Consider the following 12,682-nt stretch of genomic DNA (forward strand, 5'->3'; position numbering starts at 1 on the left):
TCTCTCTCTCTCTCTCTCTCTCTCTCCTAAAAGAAAAATGTCTGAAAACTTGTTTGGGGAACATGCATTCCCCCCGCCCCCTGCATTTGCCTTAAAATAAGATGTACTTTGAAAAACCTTGCCTTTAAGTAGATTCTTGAAGATGCGCCTGGGGCTGCTTTGATTACTGACCACAGCGCTTCACTTGTGGGAAGACCCTTTCAGTGTTATGCGCATCATTGCTTTTGAGACTCATTTTCGTCTCCAGCGAGTACGGAACTGTTCCCCAGGAAGTGTCTGAGGGTTGGGCTCCAGAATGTGTATTGCCCTCAGGTCATCCCATTTTATAGTTATGTAGTTTATAGACTAGGTTGGGCACTTCCGGAACATGGGTATAAAAATGTGTATTTTCGATTGATTGTAAGAGAGATGCTCTAATGGGGTGTTTCTGAAGTTGCTGTTTTTAACAGTAGAATGAAACTGGGTATTCTGACACTTTTCCCTACTGGAGTGGTGACTTCCAAGGGTGCCTATTAAGAGCCGTTTTTTTTAAAGTACGTTTTCTTTTTTATGTGCTTGGATTATGTGCCAAAAACGGGGCTTAAACCAAGTGATCTGCTCCAGTTCTGCCGCCCTCTCTTTGGAGGAGACCTGCCCAGAGGAAGCAGGTTGGAGGGAGGAGGGCACTGAGGGAAACTGGACCAACCTGAATTTGCCCCACAGCGTCCATCCAACCCAGATCAGCCGGGCCTCTTCCTCGACAAGGCAGTGGGGCTCACAGGAGAGCACGGAATTTGTCACTGATGACCTTGGCGGTCTTGACCGGCTGTCGCTGGAATGATTTTCAGTGGGCACCGTCCAGGCTTTGGAGGAAGGGGCCTCATTAAATAGAGCTCTTAATGTCCTATGTGTAAAATCTCTATGTTTATACATCTTAATTGCATTTACGGTGAAAACTTATAGCGCTTGAGTTCACCCATTTTACAGAGGTAAGAACCATGGTTTTAAAAGGAAATCAAGATTTTTTTTTTCCTGCTGACTTTTCCAATGTCTTCTGGATTTCTTTTTTTTTAACATTACAGGTTTTACCAGAATTGAATTGAGGTTCATTGATTAGTCGATGTAATAGATGGCCATAGAATATTTCCAGATGAGCTGTAGGTACCTAGAGAAGCAGCATCTGGACAGAGGAGGAAAGTTGACTCTGACCATCCATTTCCAGGTGCTGTAAAACTTAGACCAAATCCTTTACTCTAAAGGAATCACTCAAAGATTGTTTCTCAAAGTATATTTAGGCCCAAACAGGAGTCCACTCATTCTGAGCAGAATTTTAGTAAAACGGTTTTTTTAAATCTAGAGATTTGAGCAAAAACATCGCGAAGGATCTGTGGAGCTTGGTTCAGCGCCTCTCCTGACCGCTCGCTCTGTGCTGGGTTCTGAACCAGGGGATGGGGACCAGGTGGCTGCCTGCAGCGCTGGGCCTTCCTCCCTGATTTCTACTGAGAGCGATACCAGCTGCTGTTCACTGAGCATCTCCTCCACACCGGGCTCTGTGCTGAGAGCTGTCCATGGATCACTCATTTCCTCTCTATAACAACCCTAAGTAGCTGCCATCATCCCTGTTTCTTAGCTGGGGAAGGTGAGGGAGTAGACAGTTGGTGGCGTGCCTGGGATTACCCAGCCCAGGGTCAGCTGTCGGGGCAGGTGGCACTCCGGTGGGATGAAGAGCTGCGGCTGTGACATAGTTAGGGCCCCGGTGGGGTGTGGGTGCAGGCCGAGTGGCCAGGCTGGCTGTCCAGAGCAAAGCTGTAGTTCCCCTGGCTGGAGCAGAGGGGCCTCAGTGCCTCACTGAGAGGAGATGGGGGGAGTGGGGAGGGTGTGAGAGCTTGGCAAGGTGCATTTTGAAAACTCACTCTGGAGGGACAGCGGGAATGAACGTGGGGAAACTCTTTTAATTGGGAAGACAGGCACTGAGGAATACTTTAGGTCTTCTAAATCGGAACTATTTGCTATTACTTATCTGTTCTCTCAAGGAAGTTGCTTAAAGACACTGAATACATTTCAGCTTTAACTCGAGATAAATGTTTAGTCAAAAGTAGCTTTCTTGAACAGCGTTATATAACCTGTGACTTCTCGATAAGCGTTAAGGTAGAACAGTGCATGCTTCTGCATGCACTGTGTGACTTGATGCATGGGCCCCAAAGATTCCTTGTCACCGAACATAGGAGAAAAACTGAAGAATGGCACGAGTCGTGAGGTTGGCTTTGGGACAGGAGACCAGGCCTCCCTGCGCCTTCCTTCCCGTCTGGCTCTGCCTTCAGCCCTGACTGCAGAATGGGGCCGTTTTGCAAGGCCTCTGAGGTGACCACAGGTGTGAGAAACGAGGTGGCACAGACGAGCTGAAGTTCATTCCCACGGCATTACGTGCATTTAGACTCCACTGCAGATCCACAGTCAAATGATGGGCTTCATGACCTGCCACCTTGTCCAGACCTATGTTCCTCTCTGTTACTGTGGCTCAGACGTAGCCCGGGACACAGCTTGGGGGAATGGAGCACGGCCAGTTCCCTGGCACCCTGGTGATTGAGCACCTGGTGCGACCACGGGGCACATGTGGGTCTCCTGTGAATATGAATGTTAGCTCTGTAGAGTACTGTGATTGAGAGTGAACAGGTTGATCTCAGGAGGGCTTCCAGATAAAGAGGAGTTCAGTGGTTCTTTCTTTTTTTTTTTCTTTCCACTGTCCATCTGTTTATTATTTGTTTTTTTTTAACATCTTTATTGGAGTATAATTGCTTTACAATGGTGTGTTAGTTTCTGCTTTATAACAAAGTGAATCAGTTATACATATGTTCCCATATCTCTTCCCTCTTGCGTCTCCCTCCCTCCCACCCTCCCCATCCCCCCCCTCCAGGTGGTCACAAAACACCGAGCTGATCTCCCTGTGCTATGCACTTTTAATGTGCTGTTGGATTATGTTTGCTAGTATTTTGCTGAGGATTTTTACATCTATGTTCATCAGTGATATTGGCCTGTAGTTTTCTTTCTTTGTGATATCTTTGTTTGGTTTTGGTATCAGGGTGATGGTGGCCTCGTAGAATGAGTTTGGGAGTGTTCCTCCCTCTGCTTTATTTTGGAAGAGTTTGAGAAGGATAGGTGTTAGCTCTTCTGTAATCAGTGGTTCTTTCTTACACATCATGTGAAGTTCATTTCAGTGACCTTTGAACAAGCTGCCCCCCACCCCACCCGAGGACGGATGCTCTACCCCTACCTGGTGGCTCTCGTGGTGGGAGCGCCCTGTTGCAGGCAAGTCCAGCTCTGCTGTGGGCTGGGTGACCACACCACGTGCGGTTACTTCTGCCAGGGCCTCCGACGGTGCCATTGTCAGAACACTTGACTTTTCCACCCCTCCTTCTCCTTGTAGAGAGCCGAGCCTCTGCTGGAAGGAAGAGGGGAGGCGAGACCCCACAGGACACCCCTGCATGCTTCCCAGGATTAAGAACCTATTTACGAAGCATCTTATTTCGTGACCGAAGCTCCACGGTCAGTGAGACGTAAATGGCCCCACTTCCCCCCGGCATTCGCTTCATCGTCTCGTTCTCCAGGGATCAGTGGTAAGTCCTTGGGCACGGTGGCCCCTGCCCCCAGTTTCATGATAAAACGCACGTGGATGACCAGCCTCCCTATAACTGTTGAATGGTTTATTGGTGGTGGAAACGGTGACCAGGAACACGGCTGAGCTGTCCATCTTTCGTTCTGACAGTGACAGACAGACTGAAAACCTTCGAGGTTTTCAGTGGTTTCTGGTCCACTGAAGATAATCCTGGCCCCCACCCACAGAAAAATGACCACTGACTACTGGCAGGATAATAAAAGGGCTGTGGGTGAAATAAGTATATTAACTCTGAGCTTAGTGAGTGGCCTCGCTGGGTCAGGACTTTCAGAGAGAAAATGAAATCTGAACAAGTTACACGCAGATCGCTTTGTGTTCTGAGAGCACCTGGTGTGCTCTGAGAAGCTTTCTCACAGGAGATTCGTGAATCCCACACTCCTTGGAGCAGGCGGATGGTGAGGGCGGAGTGCAGAGCTGGGCTGTCTAGTCTCTAACCCACACTCTCAGTGGGTTTTCTCCCCTGCTGATCTCTGTTGGGAAGGAAGAATTGTTCCTCTACCCTCATAGGTTGAATGATTGGGGGCATGCGAATTAAACTGACAGAAAAACAGATTCACAAGAGAAAAGACAGATTTAACCACGTATGTGTGGGGGTTCACAGAAAAACGTGACTCCAGGGGGCCTTAGCATTTGGGGATTGTATACCATCTTAATAGGGGAAGAGGGGCAAGAGAAGGGCGCTTTTGGGAGAACAGGTAACTTTTTGGAAAGGTAAATGTGCCCTTAGGAGACTAGCTGAGAGCTAGGATACCATTGTGCCAATGTCTGTTTAGGTGTGATGTGGGCACATCCCGTTTCTGGCATTAAGACTCAGTCTCTCCTGGCTGCTCCCAGGCGAGGATCTATGACAGCTGAGTTCTTTCTCAGAGGCTCTGCTTTTAGGCAGATAAGCGATTTCAGGACTCACGTGTCTTCTGCTCAAAATAACATTGATGCTGCAGTAGCGTGTTCTGAATCCCCTCAGCTCCGTCTCACCGGCGCACTCTTGGCCTCCGCACCTTTTGCAGCTTCTCAGGCCCAGGCTGGTGGGTGGAGCGCCCACAGGATCTCAGGTGTGACTTCAGACATCTGGCTCTTTCCACAGCAGTTCGCTTGTCCACTCGTCTCCCGTCTACTGCTAATCTAGCCACAAGTGGTTCCCTTTTATTTAGCGGGTGTTTATCTTTCCCTTGTTTTGAAACTTTATTTTGATACAATTTCAAACTCACAGAAGAAAATAAGAATGCTACCGGGAGCTCCCGTAGAACTCTTATAATCACAAATTCTATTTTTTTTTTAAGGTTGAGACCTACAGAGATAGAAAGGTGCTTCTCACACTTCAGTGTGCCTGGGAATCACCTGGAACATGTTAAAATGCAGATTCCCGCTCAGTAGATCTGGGTGGTGACTGAGAGTCTTCATTTCCCGGGTGATGCGGTGCTTTGTGTCCATAGACCACACTGTGAGTTGCAAGGAGATAGCATATCTGTCTTCATTTCTATTCCATCTCTACCTCAAACCTGCTCTTTGACCTTGAAAGGTTATTTAACCTTTCTAGATCTCCGCTTCCTTAGCTGTAAAAGAAGAGAATTAGCTTTTCTTCTAACATTCCTGGGAAGGACATTTTTTTCTGTTTTTCTACCCAGCATGCGTTGCCTCTTCCTAACAGCACTTTGATTTCCTTTGGAGAATTGACTTCCCTCCTTTGTGTGCAGGTGTGATAGGTAGGTGAGTCTCGGGATTTTCCATCCCGTTATGGCAGCCCCGTGACCTTCCGCCATAGCCCAGGTCCAGCAGGAGGCAGGAGAGGACCTAAGGTGGGCTACGGGCCTCTCTCTCCTGGGACTTTCCGTCTTGAGTTGAGTGAACCTAGGGCAGAGGAAATGGTGAATCGCCTCTGGTCCAGCCGTGGGGGGCCAGGTTCAACTGGCAGACAAATTCTTAACATTTGTCCTCATTTGCTTCTCCCCCTACTTTCTCTCATCTGTGTGTGTGTGTGTGTGTGTGTAGATGTACTTATACACACACACACATTTTTTCCTGAACCATTTGAAAGCAAGTTAAAGACATTATGCCCTCTTATTTCTAAACACTTCAGTATGTACTTCCCGTGAACAAGACATTTTCATATAACTGCACACAAAGATCAAAATAAGCAAGTTTAACACAGATATAATGCTATTATCTAATCCACAGTCCATACTCAAAATTATATCAAATGTCCAATAATGTCTTTTATAGATTTTTTTTCCCTGGGCCAGGATCTCGTCTGGGGCCACACTTTGCATTTAGTTGTCCTGTGGGTTTAGTCTCCTTTAATTTGGAACTGTTTCTTGGCCTTCCTTTGTCTTTCATGAGCTTGCCATTTCTGAAGGATACAAGCCATTTCTTCTATAGACTGTCCCTTGTTTTGTGTGTGTCTGGCATTTCTTCATGGTTAGGTTCAGCTTATGCATCTTTGTCAGGAATAACACAGAAGAGAGACAGCTTCTCGCTGATGGTAAAGGAGTTACGAATATTGGTGGCGGGGCGGGGGGGGGAGGCACAGAATGAACCATGTGGTATTGGGTTGGAATTAAAGATATCAAGAAGAACTGGAGAGGAAGTAGGGGGAGAAATGTGTGTGTGTGTGTGATGTGTGTGTATGTAGTGGGTGTGTGTGTGTGTTGTGTATGTATGGGGGCGGGTCGTGTGTGCGTGTATGTAAAATGCCCTCTGTCTGCCCGCTGAGGGGCCCTGGGAACAGTAACACCCCGGCAGCAGTGAGCACACCCGGTGCTGGATCTCAGCTTCTCTGTAACGTTTTCCACTGAAGGAGCCAGTCAGGCATCCTTGGAGGCTGCGTCAGCACTGGGCAGGGAAAGTGAGATGAGCCTGGAATATCTTGTGCCAAGAAATAAGGAAGTGCTTAAAAATGAAGGGGCGCCCACTGGCCCAATCTGGGATGAGATTTGAAATAAACGATACCGGTAATGGATTATAGCCCATTGAATGAAACAAGCATCCAGTGAGTCCATTCTGTTATAACTAAATAACACATAAAGGGGAGGAAGGAAAGCTCCTTCCCGCAGTAGAATGCCAGCCACTAAGTAGAGCAGGAGTGTCCAAGCTGGAGCATCGCCATCTGAAACCATCAGGGCTGCTTGGTTTAGGCCAGGATCATCAATGGACACACACGACGGGGGGAAGGTTGGAGGAACAGGATATCTATGTAACCTCAAAGTACGTACCCACAAACTCCTTATTGACTACTAGAGGGAAAAACGAGCTCCTCTGAGGGGCGACCACGCAGAAAGCCCCTAAACCAAGCGGTCAGTGATAACATTACTGACGTCGTGGCCCTCCTTTAGGGTGCTCTGGAGAGACACAGTATGCCTCGTTTCCTTGTTCCTAAATTAAGGATGTCTTCTTACTAATTTCTGTACCAAACGATACTGTTCAGTGATCAGTGACTCTCGTCTAAAGAACTTTATACTTATTTGCATATGACCGAGATAAATAACACTCAGATAAGGAAACAATATTCTCCCTTGAGTCTCTGAATTGTCTGGGGTTGCCTGCAGCATTCTAGAGCATTACTGAGGAAGCTTTGAAGGTGCCTTGCTGAGATAGGCTTTTTTTGCTAGAAACTTGGGGTTAACCCAAACACGATTCTTGTAGTATTGGTGGATACAGAGAATGCTATCTATTGTTACAGAAAGCAAGTGGAACACTGATGAAGTAAAGGTTTAAATCATTCATTTTTAATTGTATTTGCTTAATATCCATAAGCCTATATGTAATGCAAAGCAGAAATTAAAGTATCGGATTGTATTCGTTTTCTGGCGCTGCTATAACAAGTCCACAAACTGGGTGGCTTAAAAGAACAGAAACTGGGGCTTTCCTGGTGGCGCAGTGGTTGGGAGTCCGCCTGCCAACGCAGGCGACACGGGTTCGTGCCCCGGTCCGGGAAGATCCCACGTGCCACGGAGTGGCTGGGCCCGTGAGCCACGGCCGCTGAGCCTGCGCGTCCGGAGCCTGTGCTCCGCAACGGGAGAGGCCACAACAGTGAGAGGCTCGCGTACCGCAAAAAAAAAAAAGAACAGAAATTAATTTTCTCGTGGTTCTGGAAGGCAGACGTCTGAGATCAAGGTGTCGGTAGCGCCGTACTCCCATGGAAGGCTCAAGGGAAGCACGCTTCCTTGCCTCTTCCCGTTTCTGGCGGCTGCTGACGGTCCTAGTTTTCCTTGTCCAGCTCTACCTGCATCACCACGTGGCCTTCCTCCCTGTCTGTCTCTGTGTCTCCCCCTGGCCTTTTATAAGTACACGGAGCTGGATTTAGGATCTTAGTGGATTTTAGGTCGTACGTGAGTTAAGTATGACCTCAACGTAACTAATTACATCTGCAAGACCCGATTTCCAAATGAGGCCACATTCTAAGATTTACGGTGGACATCAATTTTTGGGGGGACAGTATTCAACCCACTGCAAGATGGATAAAAGGAAACATATTATCCAAAGTCCTTGCTTCACAAGTGATAAAGGAAGAGGGTGGACGAGGATAGAATTACAGAATGAGAAAGGGCTTCTGGAGGATTGTTTAATCCCCATAACCCAGGATAACCCTGCAGAAGTAAAAAGTCTGCTCGCTCGCCCGGACGGGGGTATTGCCATGGCCGCTAGGAAGGCACCAGCCCCACAGTGGTTTAAAAGTGACCAGTGGGGCTATGTTTAGGCCTTCCAGAAGTGGAAAGCTCAGCCTCTAGCTGCTGGGTCTTGCCCTCTCCTCAAATCCTACACAATAAGATGAGGAAAGAGAGAGGAAGGATTTGAAAACAGAGGGAGTAGAGTTGGCCTAATACTGGCGAAATGAAAGATCGGGTTCCTCTTTAGGAGACATACATTCTGTGTGTGTCTAGGAAACTCCCGGTTTGCAGGGTAGGCTGACCCTTTGCCCTGATTCTGCAGAGCAGGTCCCTCCAAGAACCCTGCTAACTGGCAGGCCGGTACTCTTCCCAAAGGGGCTGATTCATCAAGGTGTTTCACCTCCACCCAAAACTGAACTGAAAATGTCTGGAGGCAGGTTCTCCACTCTGTAGCCCTCGGTGTTCTCTGGGCGTCCACGGCTGTGCTCCAGCGTGTGGCATCCCCCAGCACGGGGCGGTCATGGGAACTACTTCCGCCCCTGCAGGCTCTGGGCAGGTGAGCATCCCATGCAAGACCGCCCGCTAGACAAGAAGGCGAGGACCCGGGAATGGCTGCTGGGTTCCAATAACCTGGACAGCTTGACAGCCTAGGAACGAATGCAGGTGTGTTAGGGCCCCAGGGGTCTTCAGACCTGATTGAGGCATATGGACGAGCTCGTTATTTCGGGGTTTATTTATTCTATTTAATAAATGTATTAAATGCACTTAATAAAACTAGAATATTTATAAGTGGAATGTTCTGGGTAGAGAGTGGAGACCATGAACCTGAGGCCCATTTTCTTTTTAAGTTTATTTATTTTATTTTTGGCTGCGTTGGGTCTTTGTTGCTGTGCGTGGGCTTTCTCTAGTGGCGGCGAGTGGGGGCTACTCTTCGTTGTGGTGCGTGGGCTTCTCATTGCGGTGGCTTCTCGTTGCGGAGCACAGGCTCTAGGCACGCGGGCTTCAGTAGTTGTGGCACGAGGGCTCAGTAGTTGTGGCTTGCGAGCTCAGTAGTTGTGGCTCGCGGGCTCTAGAGCACAGGCTCAGTAGTTGTGGCGCACGGGCTCGGTTGCTCCGCGACGTGTGGGATCTTCCCGGACCAGGGCTCGAACCCGTGTCGCTGCATTGGCAGGTGGATTCTTAACCACTGAGCCACCAGGGAAGCCCCCGAAGGCCCATTTAAGTAGACCTGCTCTTTCCAAATCCTTGTGAGCTGGGTGATGATGAAATTCAGTCTCCTGGCCGATGGCACACCTGCAATCTGGTTGTACGTAGCATCCTTGAGGGCTCCACATCCTCTCAGACTCTGATTTGGGAGGGGCTGGAGGTAACTCAGACTGAGAATATTTTCTGACTCCTTGTGGAGATGGGAAAAGGGAGCTCTGTACCCAGATGGGGGCCGATCGGGGTCCCCCACAGTCCACACTAGCCCTAGCAAGTGGGCATCAAGCAACCAATGAGTCTAGCTATGGGCTGGAAATTCGGGTGTTGAAAGTTCCAGTGGCCTAGAACCTTCGTAAGCTGGTGCAGAGGATCAGGGGGTGGGATGCGGAGAGCTTCCAGCAAGGAATTGAGAGACCTCCACCCCCTACCAAAACGGATGACTTGCAGAAACACAAGGACAAAAGCCTAGACTTTTGTCACAGGTCCACTGTACTTGCATAGTCTGTGTTCTTTGCGATAGACGACACACTCACTTGGTTATAGTTTCACTTTTTTCCTACCTGCTCATTGGCAGGGGCTCGAAGAGAAAAATCCTAGGAAAACCATCAGTAAATGTTTCCTTGATGAAGTCGGTGTGGTGTGCCCTCACTAAGCGCAGGTGTTCCAGAGGTTGACAGTTTGAGTCCCACGGTACTACCAAGCCTTTTTTCCCACCTGAGATATGACCTTTTGTTTAAAAGCTGGCAATATTTGTTTGACTCCTGCCTTTTCTGGTGGCCAGGGAGCCAGACATCCTCAGGAGTCTTCGTGTTAGTTAGTCCAGAAAGCTACCCTTGAGAAGTAAATCACAACATTGGAAATGTGGGTGGGAGACAGGAGGAAGGTCCTCTCCTCATCGAGGGCCTTGAATGAGCCGCCTCCCCAGGGGCCGTGGCCCTCCTGCAGCCCCTGTCTGTTCTGTCGCCCCTGCCTCCGCCTTGGGTCATTACGGGTTTAAGCCCGCACGCAGTTGGAAGGTCATTGGCCTTTGCAGACCAGAACAGGACGGGTTCTTCAGGGTTAGGGGCCCCAAGAACTTTTTCCTCCTGACCCGTTGTCTTCCCCGAAGGGCCGCTTTTCTATAGGGTGGTTCAAACATTTAGAACCACATTTAGACCTGAATGAACTTTCGTCTTCTTGCTAAAGTATCTTCTTGTCTGTAGTCTCCATACACCTCCGCACTTCCTCTCGAACTGATTTTCTCATAAACCAAGCACAGCAGCAGGGCTTTGGGCCACTAGTTTTTATGCCATTGGCCTTATTCATAGCTTGTCAGCGTCACTGAGTTGTTCTCACTGAGGCCGGTGAAATAGTTATGTTTCTGCCTTGCTGTGTCCTTCTAAAAAGTAAAAAATAAATATGATCTTAAATGCCCAGGGTAGCAGGCTTATAAGTCGCTTGCAGTTGATTTCATTACAAACTAAATCATCATTCCTTTTTGTCTGCTTTGTAAACCCATGTGTACATCTGTGTCCCAGGTTTCTCTTTAGTTAGTTTTTCTCATGATGGTTTAAATAGTCTCAATTAACAAAGTAAAAGTGGCACATTTTTAAAATATTGTCGTGGTGTTATAAACAGGATTGATCTTTGATGTAGGACTGAGTAAAAAACATACAGCATAAGGAAATTTAAGAATACCGTTGTAATGGATTCTTAATGCACCTTTTTTTTTTAATTGAAGTATGGTTGATTTACAACATTGTGTTTAACTTCTGCTGTACAGCAAAGTGATTCGTGTATATGTTCGTTATACGTGTATATGTTCGTTTTCATATTCTTTTCCATTATGGATTATCACAGGATATTGACTATAGTTGCCTGTGCTCTACAGTAGGACCTTGTTGTCTATCCATTCTCTATGTAGTAGTTTGCATCTACTGATCCCAAACTCCCAGTCCAGCCCTCCCGTCAGCTTCCCTCCCCCTTGGCAACCACAAGTCTGCTCTCTATGTCTGTGAGTCTGTTTCTGTTTTGCAGATAGGTTCATTTGTATCGTATTTTAGATTCCACATATAAGTGATATCATACGATATTTGTCTTTCTCTTTCTGACTTACTTCACTTCGTATGATAATCTCTAGGCCCATCCATGTTGCTGCAAATGGCATTATTTCACCCTTTTTAATAGCTGAGTAATATTCCACTGTATATATAGACCACATCTTCTTTATCCATTCATCTGTCGATGGGCGTTGAGGCTGTTTCCACGTCTTGGCTGTTGTAACTAGTGCTGATATGAACAAACATAAGGTGCATGTATCTTTTCAAATTACGGTTTTGTCTGGGTGTATGCCCAGGAGTGGGGTTGCTGGATCATACGGCATCTTATATTATTTTATGTCATCCCTGCCACTGTTTTGTGTTTCAGGTACAGAGCCTTCATTTTTATTTTGACATTTTTGCTGTATGCAAGTTTTCACTTATCTCGAAAGCCTATCAGCATAGTTAAGGTAAGAAATCATTAAAAGCACCCGATGTCATTTCCTGCCTGTAATCTCTGTAAGGAACTAGTGAGCCGGTTGGGGGGAAGGGGAGTTTGGGGGAGAGCAGGAAGATAAATGGAGAAAATGGATTGTTGAGAAGCAAGGTACTTTGCTGCTTTGGTTTTTAGTTTCTCTTTTCTGAAATTAATAGCTTTAAAATGGTTTGGGGATTTATAATTTCGGAGGTAGTATACTTTCGGTTATATTCGTTGACAGTCACAGAATTCTAAAGCTTAATTAAATATCTGTTCTGTCTTGTGTGAACTTTCCCTCCGAATGTATCCAGTCTAAAAATGTTCCCCAAATTGCTTCTATGGTCACTAGGCTTTGATCCTAAGTCTGGCAGTGGTGGTGTTTCTCCATTATTCTTAGAACACCGAGTTCCTGTGTGAGTGGGTGGGCAGGAAGTTATTAAGCAGGCATTTAACTCGACTTGGGGAAAAGAAGATTAAAGGAGACAGTCCTACGTAGTAGCCAGTTGTAACCTGGGAAAAAGCAGAGTCGTTTTCTTACCCTCACTGGAATGACATCATTTTGCCTGCAGACTGTCAGCTGGCTTGAGTGGCTGCTGAGCCTTTATTATAGAAGGGACGAGGAAATCATCCAGGGCCAAAGGTAGTTCATTTACAGCCTGACTACCCCTCCGTCACTTTCTCTTCATTGGCCGGGACGCAGGTCCAGGACTGTGATTCCACTGACCTT

The 12,682-nt window shown here is 47.3% G+C and overlaps 1 protein-coding gene across 7 annotated transcripts in view; it reads left to right on the forward strand.

Annotated features, from left to right (window-relative positions):
• The window catches only part of SLC37A1 (solute carrier family 37 member 1), a 66,070-nt gene that overhangs the window by 1,319 nt on the left and 52,069 nt on the right, over nucleotides 1–12,682 (forward strand). For 5 of the 7 annotated variants that reach the window (XM_024758420.1, XM_024758425.1, XM_024758421.1 and 2 more), the window contains exons 2-3: nucleotides 3,404–3,593; nucleotides 11,866–11,947. In XM_024758420.1, coding sequence (XP_024614188.1) covers nucleotides 3,538–3,593; nucleotides 11,866–11,947 — 138 coding nt within the window. In that variant the 5' untranslated portion in view covers nucleotides 3,404–3,537. Of the gene's footprint in view, nucleotides 1–3,403; nucleotides 3,594–11,865; nucleotides 11,948–12,682 lie in introns of those variants that run through there. The other 2 variants (XM_024758427.1, XM_024758426.1) reach the window with 2 other exon arrangements.

Source organism: Neophocaena asiaeorientalis, unplaced genomic scaffold (genome assembly GCF_003031525.2).
Source record: "Neophocaena asiaeorientalis asiaeorientalis breed wild unplaced genomic scaffold, Neophocaena_asiaeorientalis_V1.1 scaffold45, whole genome shotgun sequence".
NCBI lineage: Eukaryota > Metazoa > Chordata > Mammalia > Artiodactyla > Phocoenidae > Neophocaena > Neophocaena asiaeorientalis.